Raw genomic sequence first — 17,652 nt, 5'->3', positions numbered from 1 at the left:
AATTTAGTTGGACGAACATGGATCATGGACTGTGCATACAATGTGATATATTATTGGTTGCAGATAGCAAATAAAATCATCTAATCCACCTGCATTCTCTCGTCCTTGTCTCTTAGTCCATGTCTCCTCCTACGTTTTCTTTCCTCTCAGTTTCAGTCGCCATCCTTTAGTAGTAGGCTGAAGAAGTAGATCCCGTTGCGTAGAACCCCATCGTCAGACTAGTGTTTTGGCGGTGTAATTGCAGAGAGATGCACTTAAGTATAAACGCTCACAATGACTAAGGCCACTCTGCATTGGCTTGACGCAGGAGCATTAATCTGCATTTACAGTTTAAGGTTCCCCTGTGGCTCGTAGGCTTGTGACATTACCTTATTTAATGGTGTGTACCGTGTATCCTCTGTGCGACTGCATGCACCAAACCATGATCCCCGTGCCATGCCAATTCAGTACGAATACATGTACTGTTGCACCCTTATCAACTCCACATTCCCACTTATTCACACAGCCTATTAAGAACTCTCAGCAGTTGCCAGCCTGATCCTCTACCCAAAATGTTTCAAAAAAGTACTGTATTTGATGTCAAGGAATGTTCTTGGTATTCTTAATCAGTCACTACTTCAAGGAATGCACTCTCAGAGTCTCAAAACAGCTGGTATCAAACCACTCCTAGAGAAGACTACATTGACCCCTCCTCAGAATGCTAGTTAATCTGTATTAATTCTTATTGTGGCTTTTGATACAGCCAACCACAAGATATTGCTTAACCGTTTACAAGATAGGGTTGGTCCTAAATTATTTCCAGTCTTGAGCGATTGTAAATATTCTGTTTCACTTGGAAATTCTTCATCCAAGCATTGTCCTGTGGAGTGCCACATGGTTCTATCTTGGGACCAGCACTGCTCAATCTCCTAATGCTTTTGTAAGCCGAAATAACCAATAATTATTATATTTTCGTTCATCAGTCCACTAACGATACACCTCACTTAAGGTGCTGGAAATAACTGAATTTTGGGAGAAGGAGCATGCCCGACCTCCTCCTGTCCCTCAAGACCCTTATAAACCCCTCACCTCTCGATTCAACTCCCTGTCAAATGAACATCGCACTGGGCTGTTTAAAGAATTGCAGCCCTGCTTGCTCAAGCATAGTTTCTCTTACATCTCATCTCTAACAGAAAGATAATGGTAGGAGGGTAGTTTCGCTGACTTGTTATGCTTGTGTTCTATAGAGCAAAAGTTGAATTTTGAAGACTATAATAATGGAGTTCATGTGTGTGGCCTGCTGAGGGCAGTGTAAGCCAACATGACGTGACAGTGCTCTTCAGAGTCATACAGGTGTTGTGGCTGGTGTTCTGGTGGAGAAAAGGCAGTGAGTGAGTTTTTTGAGTGATGCTATGGAAGAGTGTCTTTATTTTGTTGAGGAAATGTGAGTATGAAGAACCTTTCAATTAGAAAAGAACCTTCACATGAAGTGGTACCTCTTTATACCCTTCAAAGGTTCTTCAATCTCAAAAGAGGATCCTCTATGGCATGACATAAAGAGCCTTTTGTAGACCTTTACACAACGATACAGTTGCATAGTTGTGAGCGGTTTCATTTTACACTGATATGAATTTGACTGGAATATGAAACATGACACGTGAAACTCTTCTGGACTTTACAAGTTGTAGAAAGTTCTCTGAAGGTGCGAAATGAAAATGTAAGAATTATATATTTGTCTTGCAAATGTAATGGTTGGTCCTAAATTATTTCCAGTCTTGAGCGATTGTAAATATTCTGTTTCACTTGGAAATTCTTCATCCAAGCATTGTCCTGTGGAGTGCCACAGGGTTCTATCTTGGGACCAGCACTGCTCAATCTCCTAATGTTTTTGTAAGCCGAAATAACCAATAATTATTATATTTTCGTCCATCAGTCCACTAACGGTACACAGCAGTATATACCCCTAGTCTCGCAAGAATCTATTAACAACCTGCTTAACTGTCCAGAGGACATTGTGGCCGAAATGTACCATAATAGTATGCAGCTGATTAAACTGAAATTGTTGATATTCGAAAGGGCAAACAGAAAGCTGAGGGACATCTTAAGAATTTCTGTCTATAAAGGCTTAAAGCTCTGCCAAAAACCTGGGTGTGACTTTTGGCAGGGACCTAAGCTTTAGGATCCACATGAGCAATGTTTGCAAAACAGCCCTATTCCGCCTTAAAAGCATACCCAAAGACTGCAAGACTTACATGTATACAGCATGCAGAGGACTATATGCAGATTGTGAAATGCTGCGGCCTGTGTGCAAAAATTTGGACTAATATTGTACATTCTTGATGAGCTGCGTTGGTTACCAATACTGTTAAGATGTATTTACTAGTTTTAAATGCCTGTTATTTGTTATGTCTGTTATTTGTTGTAAAGGACTTCACTAATTCAGGTTCACGCTCACTGAACGATCACAAACTCACTCAATCATTCAGATACTTGCTCACAGACATTGACATTCACTCCTCCACAGTTACTCACTCACATAATACTGACTCACATACTTTCTGATTCGTTCTCACCTGGATACTCACTTATTCGCATACTGACTCAATCAGACTCAGTTACTCACCCATTCATTAAAAACATTCTCCTAAGCTTAATTAACTCCTTGGAACTTTTAAAAAGTTTGCTAGCACAGACATCCCAAGGACTGACTAACAGCTAAAAAGTTGGTATCACGGCTGCTATCCTCACGTACGGTGCTGGAAATGACTTGAGTACTTTTTCAACTCCTGAAGGCTTAAACATTTTGCTAACACAAGTATCCCAAGGATTGATTAATAGCTCAGATTCTGGTTTTACCTTGAAGTCAAAGGTCACTTTTTGTGCTTTTCCTCACTTAAGGTGCTGGAAATAACTGAATTTTGGGAGAAGGAGCACGCCCGACCTCCTCCTGTCCCTCAAGCCCCTTATAAACCCCTCACCTCTCGATTCAACTCCCTGTCAAATGAACATCGCACTGGGCTGTTTAAAGAATTGCAGCCCTGCTTGCTCAAGCATTCTCTTACATCTCGTCTCTAACAGAAAGATAATGGTAGGAGAGTAGTTTCGCTGGCTTGTTATGCTTGTGTTCTAAAGGGCAAAAGTTGAATTTTGAAGACTATAATAATGGAGTTCATGTGTGTGGCCTGCTGAGGGCAGTGTAAGCCAACATGACGTGACGGTGCTCTTCAGAGTCATACAGGTGTTGTGGCTGGTGTTCTGGTGGAGAAAAGGCAGGCTTTTTGGAGTGATGCTATGGAAGAGTGTCTTTATTTTGTTGAGGAAATGTGAGTATGAAGAACCTTTTAATTAGAAAAGAATCTTCACATGAAGTGGTACCTCTTTATACCCTTCAAAGGTTCTTCAATCTCAAAAGAGGATCCTCTATGGCATTACATAAAGAGCCTTTTGTAGACCTTTACACAACAATACATTTGCATAGTTGTGAGCAGTTTCATTTTACACTGATATGGATTTGACTGGAATATGAAACATGACACGTGAAACTCACTCAATCATTCAGATACTTGCTCACAGACATTGACATTCACTCCTCCACAGTTACTCACTCACATAATACTGACTCACATACTTTCTGACTTTACAAGTTGTAGAAAGTTCTCTGAAGGTGCGAAATGAAAATGTAAGAATTATATATTTGTCTTGCAAATGTAATTGAATACATTCAAATTAAGTATAAATACCATAATCAGCTGTAATGAACTGTTATTCTGAAAACGTTTTAGAATAGGTTATTGAAATTACATATACCAATCAGTTATAATTTTAGTACCACCTCCTTGTGTGTACACTTATTGCCCATTTTAGGAGAACTTTGTAGTTCTATAAGTACAGTCTGTAGTCCATCTGTTTCTGTGTACACTTTATTTACTTCCTATCACCCTGCTGTTCTTCAATGGTTAGGACCAGACAGGACCCCACAGGACTGACCACCACAGAGCAGGTAGTATATGTGTGGTTTCTTTCTCAGCCCTGCTGTGCCACTGTGTCCACTTACTGTCCACTCTATTAGACAGTCCTGCCTAGTTGGTCTACCTTGTAGATGTAAAGTCAGAGATAGAAGCTCATCTGCTAATGCTGATGGATATTTCTGGTTGGTGGACTGTTCTCATTGATGCTGAGGTGTTCAATAACTCCAGCAGCACTGCTGTGTCTGATCCACTTGTACCTGCGCCACACTAACACTAACACTGCAGTGCAGTTCTGAGAATGACCCACCACCCAACTGCTTACTACCTGCTCTGTGGTGGTACTGAACATTGAAGAACAGGGTGAAAGAGGTTTACAAAGTATACAGAGAAACAGATGGACTACAACTTGTAACTATAGAACTACAAAGTGCTCCTATATGGAAAGTGGAGCTGAAATAGACAATGAGTGTAGAAACAAGGAGGTGGTATTAATATTATGGCTGATCTGTGTATGCCATCAATGACCTATTTTAAGTAAAGTACACATCTTTCAGAATAACAGTTCATTACAGTGATAGTCAAGTGCTTTCTACACCTGTCACACACACACATATCAGCACAACACACACTAGCATACCACTACCATATCAGTGTCACTGCTGAGCTGAGAGTGGGGGTCCACCACCCAAATAGCAAGTGATCTGCAGTCATTTTTGGTGGTCACTTTTCATTGATGTATGGGGCAGAGGGCGGCAGCAGTGAGTGCTGCTGCAGGGTAGGTGTACTTTACAGTAACTTGGTGTATATCTATGCTTAAACTAAACTGACCCATCAGCCATACATTATATTGAAATATAGCAGCTTTTATAGAAATATTGTAATAAATTAATACATATATTGTTTTTGGATCAGAGATTTAGAGATCCTACAGACATGCCAGACTCATGTCTTACCTCAAATTAACCCTTGCAAACAGGTCTGTCCTGGTTTACCAAATGACTTAACTGTGATGTTTCTAGCTGAATCAAAAAGACTTGGCATTTCCTTGCATTCACTCAAAATGTATCATTTCAGGGTGACGTAAACAAGACAGTGATGAATGAAAGGCTTTTCTGGCATTAAGGAAAAACAAATCTTTTTGGTAGAGCGAATTGTGCTGCAAGACATTCCTTACACCTCTGTGAGGACGTCTCATATGATAAGATTCGAGGCGAGGAGGGAGGAGTAAGGCATAAAAAAGGCATAACTGAGTGTCTATATCTAAGAGTGTATGAGAGAGTGAGGGACAGAGTGCTGCCAGTGTAACACTGAGTCCCTCCACCCTGTCTGATGCACTTTCCGATCGTCTTCACCAGTATGGGTCCTTCCATTGTTCTGGTTGGCCTGCTGCTTGTCAGTATAGCAGGTAAGGTACTCAACATCTCAACACACTGCCGTCAGTCAAACTTCGAACCATTTTTTAAGCACTAAGGAACATTTTGGAACATTTGTACCAATGCCATCCTTGTCTTTACACTTTATTCTATTGTATATTGTTATCTTTAACGATGATATAACGAAATCTATCTGAAATTTTAGCCACTCAGGAAAGCACTACAGATTTCATCGACAAACCAACAAACAACACAAGTGAGTGTGTTTCTATTCCCTAATTGTTTAGAAAAAAAAAGCTTGACCATTTTGTACTTTGCAAATCTACATTTCACAACCGTAGCTATTCAAGCTGACTTTTACTATATTAGTGCATATTTTTGACAATATGAGATTAATATTACAAAAGAAGAAGTCATGAAATGGCATAGCAGTCATTCTGATCTGGACAAGAGCACTCGCTTTTCCAGAGCTGTGTCTGATTTTCCCTTAGAAAATAGCTGAGATAAAAACTAACCAAAAGGTTCCAAATTAAAACTTCATCAGGGTAAAACAACACGAACAGAAAAAGCTCAGACAGGACAGAACAAAAATGTCATCACAAAAGACGAATGCAGATTAAGACTCTGAGTGATGTGTTTAAATATGCTTAAAAAAACGTTAATTAAAAGCCCTTGAGATTTTTTACGTAAGTTAACAGTAGATATGCCAGATCTGCCTGTAATCATAGTGGTGACACTGCTTCACTCATGTATAAAAAAAATTAAGTAAAAAGTATAAAAGTCACCTCAGTCCAATTTTAGGAAAATTTAAATAGTGAAATATTCTATAATTCGTATAATTTTCTGTCATTCTTTTCTGACTTTGAATTCATTTTGTAATTGTTGAATGCAATTTTACATATTGTTCTGTTATTTAATTTTATTTTTCATAATGACCAAAATCCAGCCACTTCACTTACTCAAGAAAACACTACAAATCTCATTGATAAAGCAACAAACACCACAAGTAAGTGTTTTTATTACCATCGGACACAATTTCAGAAAAAGAACACTTAACCATTAGATTTTATAAACTCCTAGTGATACACTGCCAGTACTAGCTCTTAGAAATGTAACCAGTTTTACTTGAGCTGTTGTACAGTTTAGTATCTGCATTAATGAGCTTTTTTTGTTAGTTTTTACTTTAAACATACCACTATTATACTGTTATGTGTTTACATTTTATTCCATTTTTATTGTACATTGTATTGTATTGTATTATTGTATTATTACTGTTGTTGTTTACAGCTCCTTGTTTTTGTTTTGTGATGATTACAAAATTGAATAAACTGCATCACTGACCCTCATGGCCATGTAGGGAGTAATTAGATCATTTTATTTTGAACTAAATAAAAGGAACATTTTGGAACATTTGTACCAATGCCATCCTTGTCTTTACACTTTATTCTATTGTATATTGTTATCTTTAACGATGATATAACGAAATCTATCTGAAATTTTAGCCACTCAGGAAAGCACTACAGATTTCATCGACAAACCAACAAACAACACAAGTGAGTGTGTTTCTATTCCCTAATTGTTTAGAAAAAAAAAGCTTGACCATTTTGTACTTTGCAAATCTACATTTCACAACCGTAGCTATTCAAGCTGACTTTTACTATATTAGTGCATATTTTTGACAATATGAGATTAATATTACAAAAGAAGAAGTCATGAAATGGCATAGCAGTCATTCTGATCTGGACAAGAGCACTCGCTTTTCCAGAGCTGTGTCTGATTTTCCCTTAGAAAATAGCTGAGATAAAAACTAACCAAAAGGTTCCAAATTAAAACTTCATCAGGGTAAAACAACACGAACAGAAAAAGCTCAGACAGGACAGAACAAAAATGTCATCACAAAAGACGAATGCAGATTAAGACTCTGAGTGATGTGTTTAAATATGCTTAAAAAAACGTTAATTAAAAGCCCTTGAGATTTTTTACGTAAGTTAACAGTAGATATGCCAGATCTGCCTGTAATCATAGTGGTGACACTGCTTCACTCATGTATAAAAAAAATTAAGTAAAAAGTATAAAAGTCACCTCAGTCCAATTTTAGGAAAATTTAAATAGTGAAATATTCTATAATTCGTATAATTTTCTGTCATTCTTTTCTGACTTTGAATTCATTTTGTAATTGTTGAATGCAATTTTACATATTGTTCTGTTATTTAATTTTATTTTTCATAATGACCAAAATCCAGCCACTTCACTTACTCAAGAAAACACTACAAATCTCATTGATAAAGCAACAAACACCACAAGTAAGTGTTTTTATTACCATCGGACACAATTTCAGAAAAAGAACACTTAACCATTAGATTTTATAAACTCCTAGTGATACACTGCCAGTACTAGCTCTTAGAAATGTAACCAGTTTTACTTGAGCTGTTGTACAGTTTAGTATCTGCATTAATGAGCTTTTTTTGTTAGTTTTTACTTTAAACATACCACTATTATACTGTTATGTGTTTACATTTTATTCCATTTTTATTGTACATTGTATTGTATTGTATTATTGTATTATTACTGTTGTTGTTTACAGCTCCTTGTTTTTGTTTTGTGATGATTACAAAATTGAATAAACTGCATCACTGACCCTCATGGCCATGTAGGGAGTAATTAGATCATTTTATTTTGAACTAAATGTGGCCCAAAGTCCAAAAAAAAAAAGAATGGTCACAACAGAAACGGTTTTGTCTGCAATGAAGTGTGTGTTATAATTTATCAAATATAACATAACTAAACTACAAATGGTGGAAAGTCCTTAGTGGTAAGGATGCAGGGAAGGTTGTTTTTCTGCTGATTCTATCATAAAGGTGTCACTTCACAGTAGAACAGAGCACCACCACTCCAGAGTCTGATCAATCTTTCTGCTTTCTGAGATATCAGCAGAAGAGTTATTGTGTTAAGCTTGTCGTAGTCCTACAGCACTTTATTCTGTTATTAAACATTTTATTATTGCGTTTTTACAGCTATTTCCCAAAACTCACCTGGAACTGCAGTCACTTCTCCATCAACTTTCCAAAACCCTGCAGGGACCATTGAGACCACCAGTGAGTGTGTTTTTGTTGTGGGATTTTAAAAATATGGGACACAGTTTGATTAAATGATTGATTAAAGATAACTATACATTTAACTCCTACAAATTAAACCAGGAACTGAGACTGCATTTATGTCCCTCCTGGTCATGTAGGGGGTAAATAGATTAGATCTATTTTGAGCTAATTGTGGCCCAAGACCATTATGAGTTACATTAAGAATGAATGAATGCAATGAAGTAAACTTTGTTGTGTGCTATATAGAAAGTTTAGGATTTCATATGTGTACAACTGTTCAGAACCATGTTTGATGGTCGTATACCAGCTAGCTTTATGTAATCATCAGTTTCTTATTGTTTTGGTAGTGACGGAATTGTATGTTCTATCATTTATTTTAATAAAAATAAACATAACTATTGTATAAAGTCCTTCAAAACCACTGATGCAAAATTTGGGTTGTTTTTCGGATGACTCTTATATGAAGAGGCATGAAGGCTATATTTGTGCAGGTGTCACTGCACAGTAGAATAGTGCACCACCACTCCAATTGAGTCTTACAAATCTTCCCGAACGTCTTTTGATGCTTCTTTTTTGAGAATATTTACAAAATGCACCCGCAATTGCAGTCACTGTTGGGTCGACTGAAGAAAGCGCCCAGGGACCGCTGAGACCATCCGAAAGTTTGTTTATCAGTTTGGAAAAAAAAAGTCCTACTTGCAATTTAATGTCATTACGGGAACACAAATAGTTGGAGTTTATTGGCAGAGCCTTATTTTAGCTACACTCTTGCATTGTAGACTAAGTGCTGAGATTATATCACTGTCCCTCATGTCCCACAGCCACTTTTCCATTGACTCAGCAAAACCCTTCAGAGACCGTTGATTCCACCAGTAATTTTATTTTTGTTGTGAGATTTTTTAACATATGAGACACAATTTTAAATAATAAAGGAAAGATAAATATATGTTTAACGTTGATATCAAATCACAAAGAGTTTTTGTCCACTTTAGGATCCTTATTTTAGCCACACTCCTACACAAATTACACCAAGAACTGAGACTGCATCACTGTCTCTCATGGCCATGTGGTCATATTTGTGCTGATCTGACTGCACAGTAGAACAATGCACCACCACTCCAGAGTCTGATGAATCTTTCTGCAGGTCATTTGATTCGTGACCCCTAAGATATCTTAGATATCTTCCTAAGATGTCTTATTACAGACACACTCCTGCATTTTAGACCAGGAACTTAGACTGCATCACTGTCCCTTATGGCTGTGTTTTGAGCAGGTATCACTGCACAGTAGAACAGTGCACCACCACCACAGAGTCCACTATATTTTGAATTGGATTGATACATTTTGAATCTGAAGGTCCTGAGATATCTGTAAAAGGGTTGTTATGCTGAGATAGTCGTAGTCCTACAGCATTGTATTCCATTATTCAACATTTTATTATTGTTTTTTGGTTGTTTATTTGTTTGTTTGTTTTTTTGTGTTTTACAAAATGCACCAGGAATTGCAGTCTTTTCTCCATCGACTCAGGAAAACTTTCCCGTTAGCACTGATATAGCCATATTTTTTTTTGTTGTTGTGTGATTATAAACAAATTTTACAAAAGATCTAAAAACTTACATTTATTTAATAAAAAAAACTTGATTTTAAAAAATCTATCCCACATAGAATCCCTCAATAGGTTTTTGTCCACTGGGAGAGCCAGCATTTTATACCAGGAACTGCATCACTGTCCCTTATGGCCATGTAGTAAGCAGTCAGTGCAGGCAACACTGCATAGTAGAACAGTGAACTACCACTCGTAGAGACTTACTTAAGCTTTTTTTGATGGTTGATTTCTAAGATATCAGACAAAGGGTTAGTGTGCTCAGATAGTATTAGTCCTACTACATTTTATTACATGATTTCCATATTATTGTTATTTACAGCTCCTCCACAATTTACTCCTGAAATTCCAGTCCCGGCTACATTGGCTCAGGGAAGCACTCCAGGTACCACTGAGGCAGCCACTTGTAAGTTTGGTTTTGTTGCGTGATTTTTTATTTTTTTTTCTTAACAAATTGGAAACTAATTCAGGACAAAAATAAATACTTTTTTTTAATTAATGTCACCACACCCCTGCATTTTAGACCAAGTACTAAGACTGCATCACTATCCCTTATCACCATGTAGTGAGTAGATAGATCTGTTTTGATCAATGAAATGTGTCTCAAAGTGAAAATAGGTGTGTGTATAATTATGACATTATTGTCACAACAGAACTTGCTTTGAGTTACTGAGTTTGTCTGAAGTAATTAAAGAACTGTTCACTTAGTACACTTAAAAATACCGGAACACAAATAGTTGTACTTCATTGGCAGAGCCTTATTTTAGCTACACTCTTGCATTGTAGACTAAGTGCTGAGATTGTATCACTGTCCCTCATGTCTCACAGCCACTTTTCCATTGACTCAGCAAAACCCTTCAGAGACCGTCGATTCCGCCAGTAAGTTTGTTTTTGTTGTGAGATTTTTTAACATATGAATGAACATAATTTCAAATAATAAAGAAAAGATAAATATACGTTTCACGTTGATACCAAATCACAAAGAGTTTTTGTCCACTCAGTATGTATAGACTTGTACAGACTCCATTTTTGTACCTCAGTATGTATAGAATCATATTACAATCCAGTGTTCATTGGTGATGTAAAATCTCATTCCATCCACAGAGGTGGCACCAACTGCACAGAGCTTGCCCACGGCACCTCAGTCCAGTTCAACCATGCCCCCTAGTACTGCTGCTTCAGTTGCAGTGGATGGAACCGCTACACCTCAGTCCAGTTATACCGTGCCCCCTAGTACTGCAGCTTCAGTTGCGATGAATGTAACTGCTACACCTCAGTCCAGTGCAACCATGCCCCTTAGTACTGCTGCTTCAGTTGCGATGAATGTAACTGCTACACCTCAGTCCAGTGCAACCATGCCCCTTAGTACTGCTGCTTCAGTTGCGATGAATGTAACTGCTACACCTCAGTCCAGTGCAACCATGCCCCTTAGTACTGCTGCTTCAGTTGCGATGAATGTAACTGCTACACCTCAGTCCAGTGCAACCATGCCCTCTAGTACTGTCGCTTCAGTTGCAGTGGATGTTAACGCTACACCTCAGTCCAGTTCAACCATGCCCCTTAGTACTGCTGCTTCAGCTGCAGTGAATGAAACCGCTACACCTCAGTCCAGTTATACCGTGCCCCCTAGTACTGCAGCTTCAGTTGCGATGAATGTAACTGCTACACCTCAGTCCAGTGCAACCATGCCCCTTAGTACTGCTGCTTCAGTTGCGATGAATGTAACTGCTACACCTCAGTCCAGTGCAACCATGCCCCTTAGTACTGCAGCTTCAGTTGCGATGAATGTAACTGCTACACCTCAGTCCAGTGCAACCATGCCCCTTAGTACTGCTGCTTCAGTTGCGATGAATGTAACTGCTACACCTCAGTCCAGTGCAACCATGCCCTCTAGTACTGCAGCTTCAGTTGCGATGAATGTAACTGCTACACCTCAGTCCAGTGCAACCATGCCCTCTAGTACTGTCGCTTCAGCTGCAGTGGATGTTAACGCTACACCTCAGTCCAGTTCAACCATGCCCCTTAGTACTGCTGCTTCAGCTGCAGTGAATGGAACCGCTACACCTCAGTCCAGTTCAACCATGCCCCTTAGTACTGCTGCTTCAGCTGCAGTGAATGGAACCGCTACACCTCAGTCCAGTTCGACCATGCGCTCCAGCCCTGCTGCTACATCTCCAACCATTCACAGTACTACTACACCTTCACAAAAAGGTATGGTGTGAGTTTGTGTGCATGTGCACAGTAGGTGTGCAGTAGTCAGCTGTCACACTGATGTGATGTACCTTCCTTTTGTAGATGTTCTCACAATAATTAGTAACCTGGAAGTGGAGCTCCTTGCCCCAGAAGATTCGTCAGAACAAGAGCGGCAGCGTGCACTGTATGAAGTGAGTCCTGGCAGTAATTATATTCAAAATTAGCCATTATGATTTTTCTGTTCTTATTTTTCTGTAATGCAAATGCTTTCATTTTGTTTGTCTATGATCCTGACTGATCAGTTTCTTCATTTCAGGCTGCTTGTCGAGTGAGAAAATACCTAAAAGAACACTATCATGACATCTACTCCTTTGAAATCACAAATATTGTCCCAGACAAAGGGTACAGCTGCACAGCTGAGTCTAGAACCTAATGTTGTTCTTTCAAAACCTTGACATATATCTTCAACTTATCAATAAATAGAAATTTATTTAACAATCTGCACCTTCATAGCCACGTCTCCTGTAAGAGATTTCCTGACTCATGCTTTTCTTTTCTTGGCGTTGTCACACTTCTAGGTCCAAGACTCTATAAAGTTGCATTGTGACAACTTGGTTGTTTACATACATTTATGTATATGAGATATAGAGTTAGTTATTATTTTTTTATTTTACATATGTTTTATAAAGTTGTTATTGATTAGAGATGATTGTATTGTATGTGCTTGTTTTGATGAAAATAAAATTCTCTGATTATTTAATAAAAAAGCTTGTTGTCATTTAGTTGTCTACACTGCATTTTTTGAGATTTTATGGTAAATAATCAAATCTAATTATTGTGAGTTCTATGAGGTACACATATTACTATCCATCCAACCATCCATCCATCCATCCTCTTATCGGCTTCTTCCTGTTCAGGGTCGCGGCAAGGCCCAGAGCCTTACCAAAATTATAGGGAATACCCCCTGTACCGGGCACCAGTACACTGCAGGGTACCAGGAGCAATTCAGCATAGCCAGCCAATTTGATATTCTCATAATATTTGAAACAAAATTGTAATGAAAGAAAAATTATAACTTCTAGCAGAGCCAACTAACAGTGCTCCTACTAGCTTTGGTTGTTAGCTAGTGTTACTTTGGTGTGCATACAATGCATTTGCATTAGATATCATAATTAATAGATGAATAGCTTCCTCCATGATGCATTGTCACATTTTTATGATGCACACACATTTGTGCGCTGCAATATCATAGTGTTTCAATGCATTGTGAGACTCCTAGTTTTAATTAACTACATGAAGCAAACCAGTCCGTCTTGTGATGATATTTTCTCACAACACAAACTACAATAAATCAGAAAAGATGACAAGGCTGTACTGAGCTTAAATGAGTCTTTAGCCCAACTGTGTTCTTAATATTGATTCATTTTATTTATTTCATATTTATATACTTAAAATGTATATATACCATATTTTTTTAGCTATTGAAAATTTATTAGAAACCAAATTTGACAAGTTGACAATTTTATGAATGAATAATATTTTAATGAGGTTGAATTGGTATGTTTGTGTGGTTTAGCCTATGTGCATTACAGTATGCTAGGCTAAAGAAATGTTATATATCATGATGAATTATGACAGACCAAATGATGAACAGACCAAATGATGAACAGACCAAATGGTGTGACAATCATATTATAATATTTTGTCATTGAATAAGATTCACAATATTTCTTTGACATATTATGCTTTTAATAATGTTTAACATCAGCTAAGAAACGCACTGCTGTCCAGTCAAAACCATGTATCTCCAATTTTGATTATAACAGTGTCAGATTCATGACATTTGCAACTAATCATCTTTGTTGAGGTGCAGTGTTGTAAAAATCTTTTACCCTTAGTTTTCCATGTTTGATGCATTTTGCATCAGCACATCTAATAATTGGATAAATGTCTAAGAAAGTTTAGCTTTGACCAGATGCTTTTAGTATTAATCAGAAAGAAAGAATTGGTAAAGTTTTATTAAATTCCTGGCATTTTATTACATTTCCTGACACAGATTTGACTGTGCAATGTACCAATACCTCTGGCAGCAAAACAGCCCCAAAACTGTTACTACCACCACCATGCTTAACAGTGGGTACAGTGTTTTGGGTGTTGAATGCCTCACTTTTACATCTCCAAACATATTTGTCTCATCTGACCATGAAAGTTTTATCCAGAAAGCTTTTTCTTTCTTTTTTTTTTTTTGGAAACTTTGCCTTACCAAAAGGTACATGCTTGTAATAAACTGTAACATCACAGCTGCTTCATAGTTACCCCTTGGCAATTCAGCTTCAGTTTCATCTTAAATTAGTAAATAAAGAAATTCAATTCATGCATAGGTTGATGATTTCACTGTTCTAACTTGTCAGCTTAACCTGGTTATTAACATATTAATCATGTGTGCTTTGAGCAGGGAATCACCATATCAACGCAAGAGTACCCTATCATTATTTCTAGCAGAATATTAAGATTTGTCAATAACTGTGTTGATCTAACACGTCCATTTGCAACCATTTGACGTAGATGCAAAATGCCAGTGAGGAGGTTTGATGTAGGCATGCAATATTTGTTGGTATAAAGTTGTTCAGGCCTTATCTCAGTGGCATGAAGAAAGCTTCCTTGTTGCACACATCTGTCAGTCCTTATAGGGTAAATCTAAAACAACGTAAAACCCCCTACAAACAAGGAAGTCTTTTTGCAAAAAAACACTTCATTTCTTGGTGGTGGTTGTGTTCAGGTCAGCTCTTTTACATAATTACAGACGATAATTATCACAGAGTAGACACAAATCTCTAATGTATTGCAATTATGATATTTTTTTTTTTTGGTCAACTCTGGATTTACCAATGAAAAAAGATACAGATGCACTGATTTGAGTACTCCAGTGCTGATATCGGAAACATTTCATGTTCATACAATTATAAATTACAAGCGGAAATCTATTTGGATTAGCATTATGAACAAAAATGCGTTTAAATGTATTTATTTATTTAGAGTTAAAAATAATAACTAATAATAGCTAATGAAATGCATCATTTCTGTAAACAAAACTTAGCTTAGCTCTTTGCCAGCATAGGGTATGTTTTTGTTTGATGGTTTAGCTGCTCTACAAGTACGACCAACCTGACCACCAGTATGACCAAACTTCAACATGTGGATTGACCAGCATGACCAAGTTGTTCGACCAGCATTCACCATGTTGGTGATGGGCTGGTTAATCAGACAGCTTACCAGCATAGGGTATGTCTTTGACCAGTTTTTCAACTTCTTGACCATCAACCCTAGTGAAATCCTACGTTTCCCACTTTTTCCACCGTTGACATCCATATTTTTTTTTTTTGTTAAAGGGTTCATGTCAGGAGTCGGTATGTCTGATGTTAGTCAACAGATGCTGCAACAGATTTCTTGGTCTTATCAGATGATCAGTTGCTGAGTGGCGTCAAATGTGTCTGTAGTAAGAATAGCCTCAACATGAAAGGTTGCCCTTCTTGTCATGTAAAGAAGACCTGCCTAAAGTGAACTGCAACTCAGTTGCAATTTGCCTTGCAATTTGCTTACCAATATGTTAACCAGGGGCATAGTTAGCCCTTGTTTAGGGGTGCTTTAGTTGAGTCCAAATTGAGTCCCAGCACCCCTAAAGATTATAATAAAATAAAATAAGAGTTTATGGGGAAACCAATTCATTTAACAACAAAAATACAGCAGCCCCCCTCCCCTTGACACTTGAAAATGGTATGATCCAGCTTCTCTTTCTTTCAGTGCAGCATCGCACACACATACACAGTGTGTCTAGTAAGTTTTGCAAAGGAGTAATTTTGTACTTACTCAGAACCAACACATTGCAGTCATTATCAGCAGTCCATATTTCTGATGCAATTTTATTTGATGTATTTTATTAAAAATAAATAAATATAAATATATATATATCCTTTATTGTCTATTATCCTTTATTGTACTTGTAAACTAAGCTTTGTGAAGGCTTTTTTTTTTGGTGTCTTTCCAGTCACAGTGTTTTCCCAGCACTGATTTCGGATTGATAGCCTGAAATGACTTTAAATTGTAGTTGTTGTTTTTTTTTTTAACTCTTCTCATTCTCAAATCATCTCTCAGCACCCCTAAACCTCTAAGCCTACAATAGGTTTGAACTGACTACACTCCTTTAACATTCTTAGCTGAGACAAAATGATTTTGCATTTCCTTTTAAACTCTGAGAATGTAGCATACGGAAATGGGTGTAGGATAAAGTCTAGGTAAAGACTTTCCTGGCATCTAGGACAAAAAGACTTTCGTGCCAATCAGTGACTCAATATTTATTTTTTATTTTGTAAGCTTCATAACTTTATTAATATGTGTTCGTTAACATTGACATAAGGTCATATACACCCCTGAAAGTTACAGACATACAGCAGGACATACAGTATGTAAAATTTGAAACCCAGCAAACCCTCATACAAACAAGGAAGGTTGTAAGCAAAAAAACAACACTTGTTTATCATTCCAGCTATTTTTGCATATAGAAAACGATTATCACGGAGTAGTCACCAACCTGTACTCGAATAAATGTCATCAGATCTGTGCTGCAGGCAAAGAGAGAGAGAGAGTGCACTTAGAACCTACAACTTGAGAATAGCCAGGGTTCTACTGAGTACTGAAGAAGGGGTCTTTGACTCATAACAGTAGTGGAACCAATTTCGAAATGTTCATCATTGACAAGAAGTCTTCTTTATGTCTTCCACATGTAAAGACCCATTTAATCAGATAAAGAACCAGCAATATCAGCAATGGTAAGAGAATGCAGGAAAATGTAAAAAAACAAATTGAATACTGTAAGCCTTTAAAACTGAAACTCTGAGTAACATTGTGATCAAACACATTTAATATTGTTCCTTCCTTTCTTATTTACCTTAGCATGCATTCCTTCCCCTCTACCCTCAAACAAAAAAGGTCCTATATAGTAGAGTGCACTTTGATGATGGAACCCTTTTTGGTGTTAGAACCATCTACCATCTACTAAAGCTCTGCCATTAAAATAAAGAACTCCCTGAACCAAACAAAGTTACCATTTAAGTGTCCAGATGGTTCTGTGAGTTGTCATTGCAACTGTCATTGTTCATTGTTTTTTTAAGTGTAGTTTATATACGTGTGTAAAATTCCACATGCATGATTCAGAAGGATTTTTATTCATAAGGAACGACAATAAAGCTATATAATATGAAATGCATGTGGTTAGATTAGGAACAGGGCATTTTCACACCTGCCTTGTTTGGTGGGCCCCTATCAAACCTTTGTGTAGGCACCAAAGAAAAAGAAGACTGTGGTGCATCAAAAATCACTGTTATCACAAGTTATGACTTTTTATTAACATTTGACCCCTTACAGATGCTCATATTGCAGCA

General features: G+C 37.4%; 1 protein-coding gene across 1 annotated transcript; it reads left to right on the top strand.

Annotated features, from left to right (window-relative positions):
- The first annotated feature begins 11,751 nt into the window (after positions 1-11,751).
- Positions 11,752-12,834, top strand: LOC140556888 (uncharacterized). The gene is made up of 3 exons (XM_072681005.1): positions 11,752-12,232; positions 12,317-12,405; positions 12,531-12,834. The coding sequence occupies exons 1-3, from the start codon at positions 11,773-11,775 to the stop codon at positions 12,645-12,647; spliced, it is 666 nt and encodes a 221-aa protein (XP_072537106.1). The 5' UTR covers positions 11,752-11,772; the 3' UTR covers positions 12,648-12,834.
- Positions 12,835-17,652: the final 4,818 nt, after the last annotated feature.

Source organism: Salminus brasiliensis, chromosome 6, assembly GCF_030463535.1.
Source record: "Salminus brasiliensis chromosome 6, fSalBra1.hap2, whole genome shotgun sequence".
NCBI classification, from domain to species: domain Eukaryota; kingdom Metazoa; phylum Chordata; class Actinopteri; order Characiformes; family Bryconidae; genus Salminus; species Salminus brasiliensis.
Note: the sequence above shows the minus strand (reverse complement) of the source record. Positions and strands in the feature narration are given on the sequence as shown.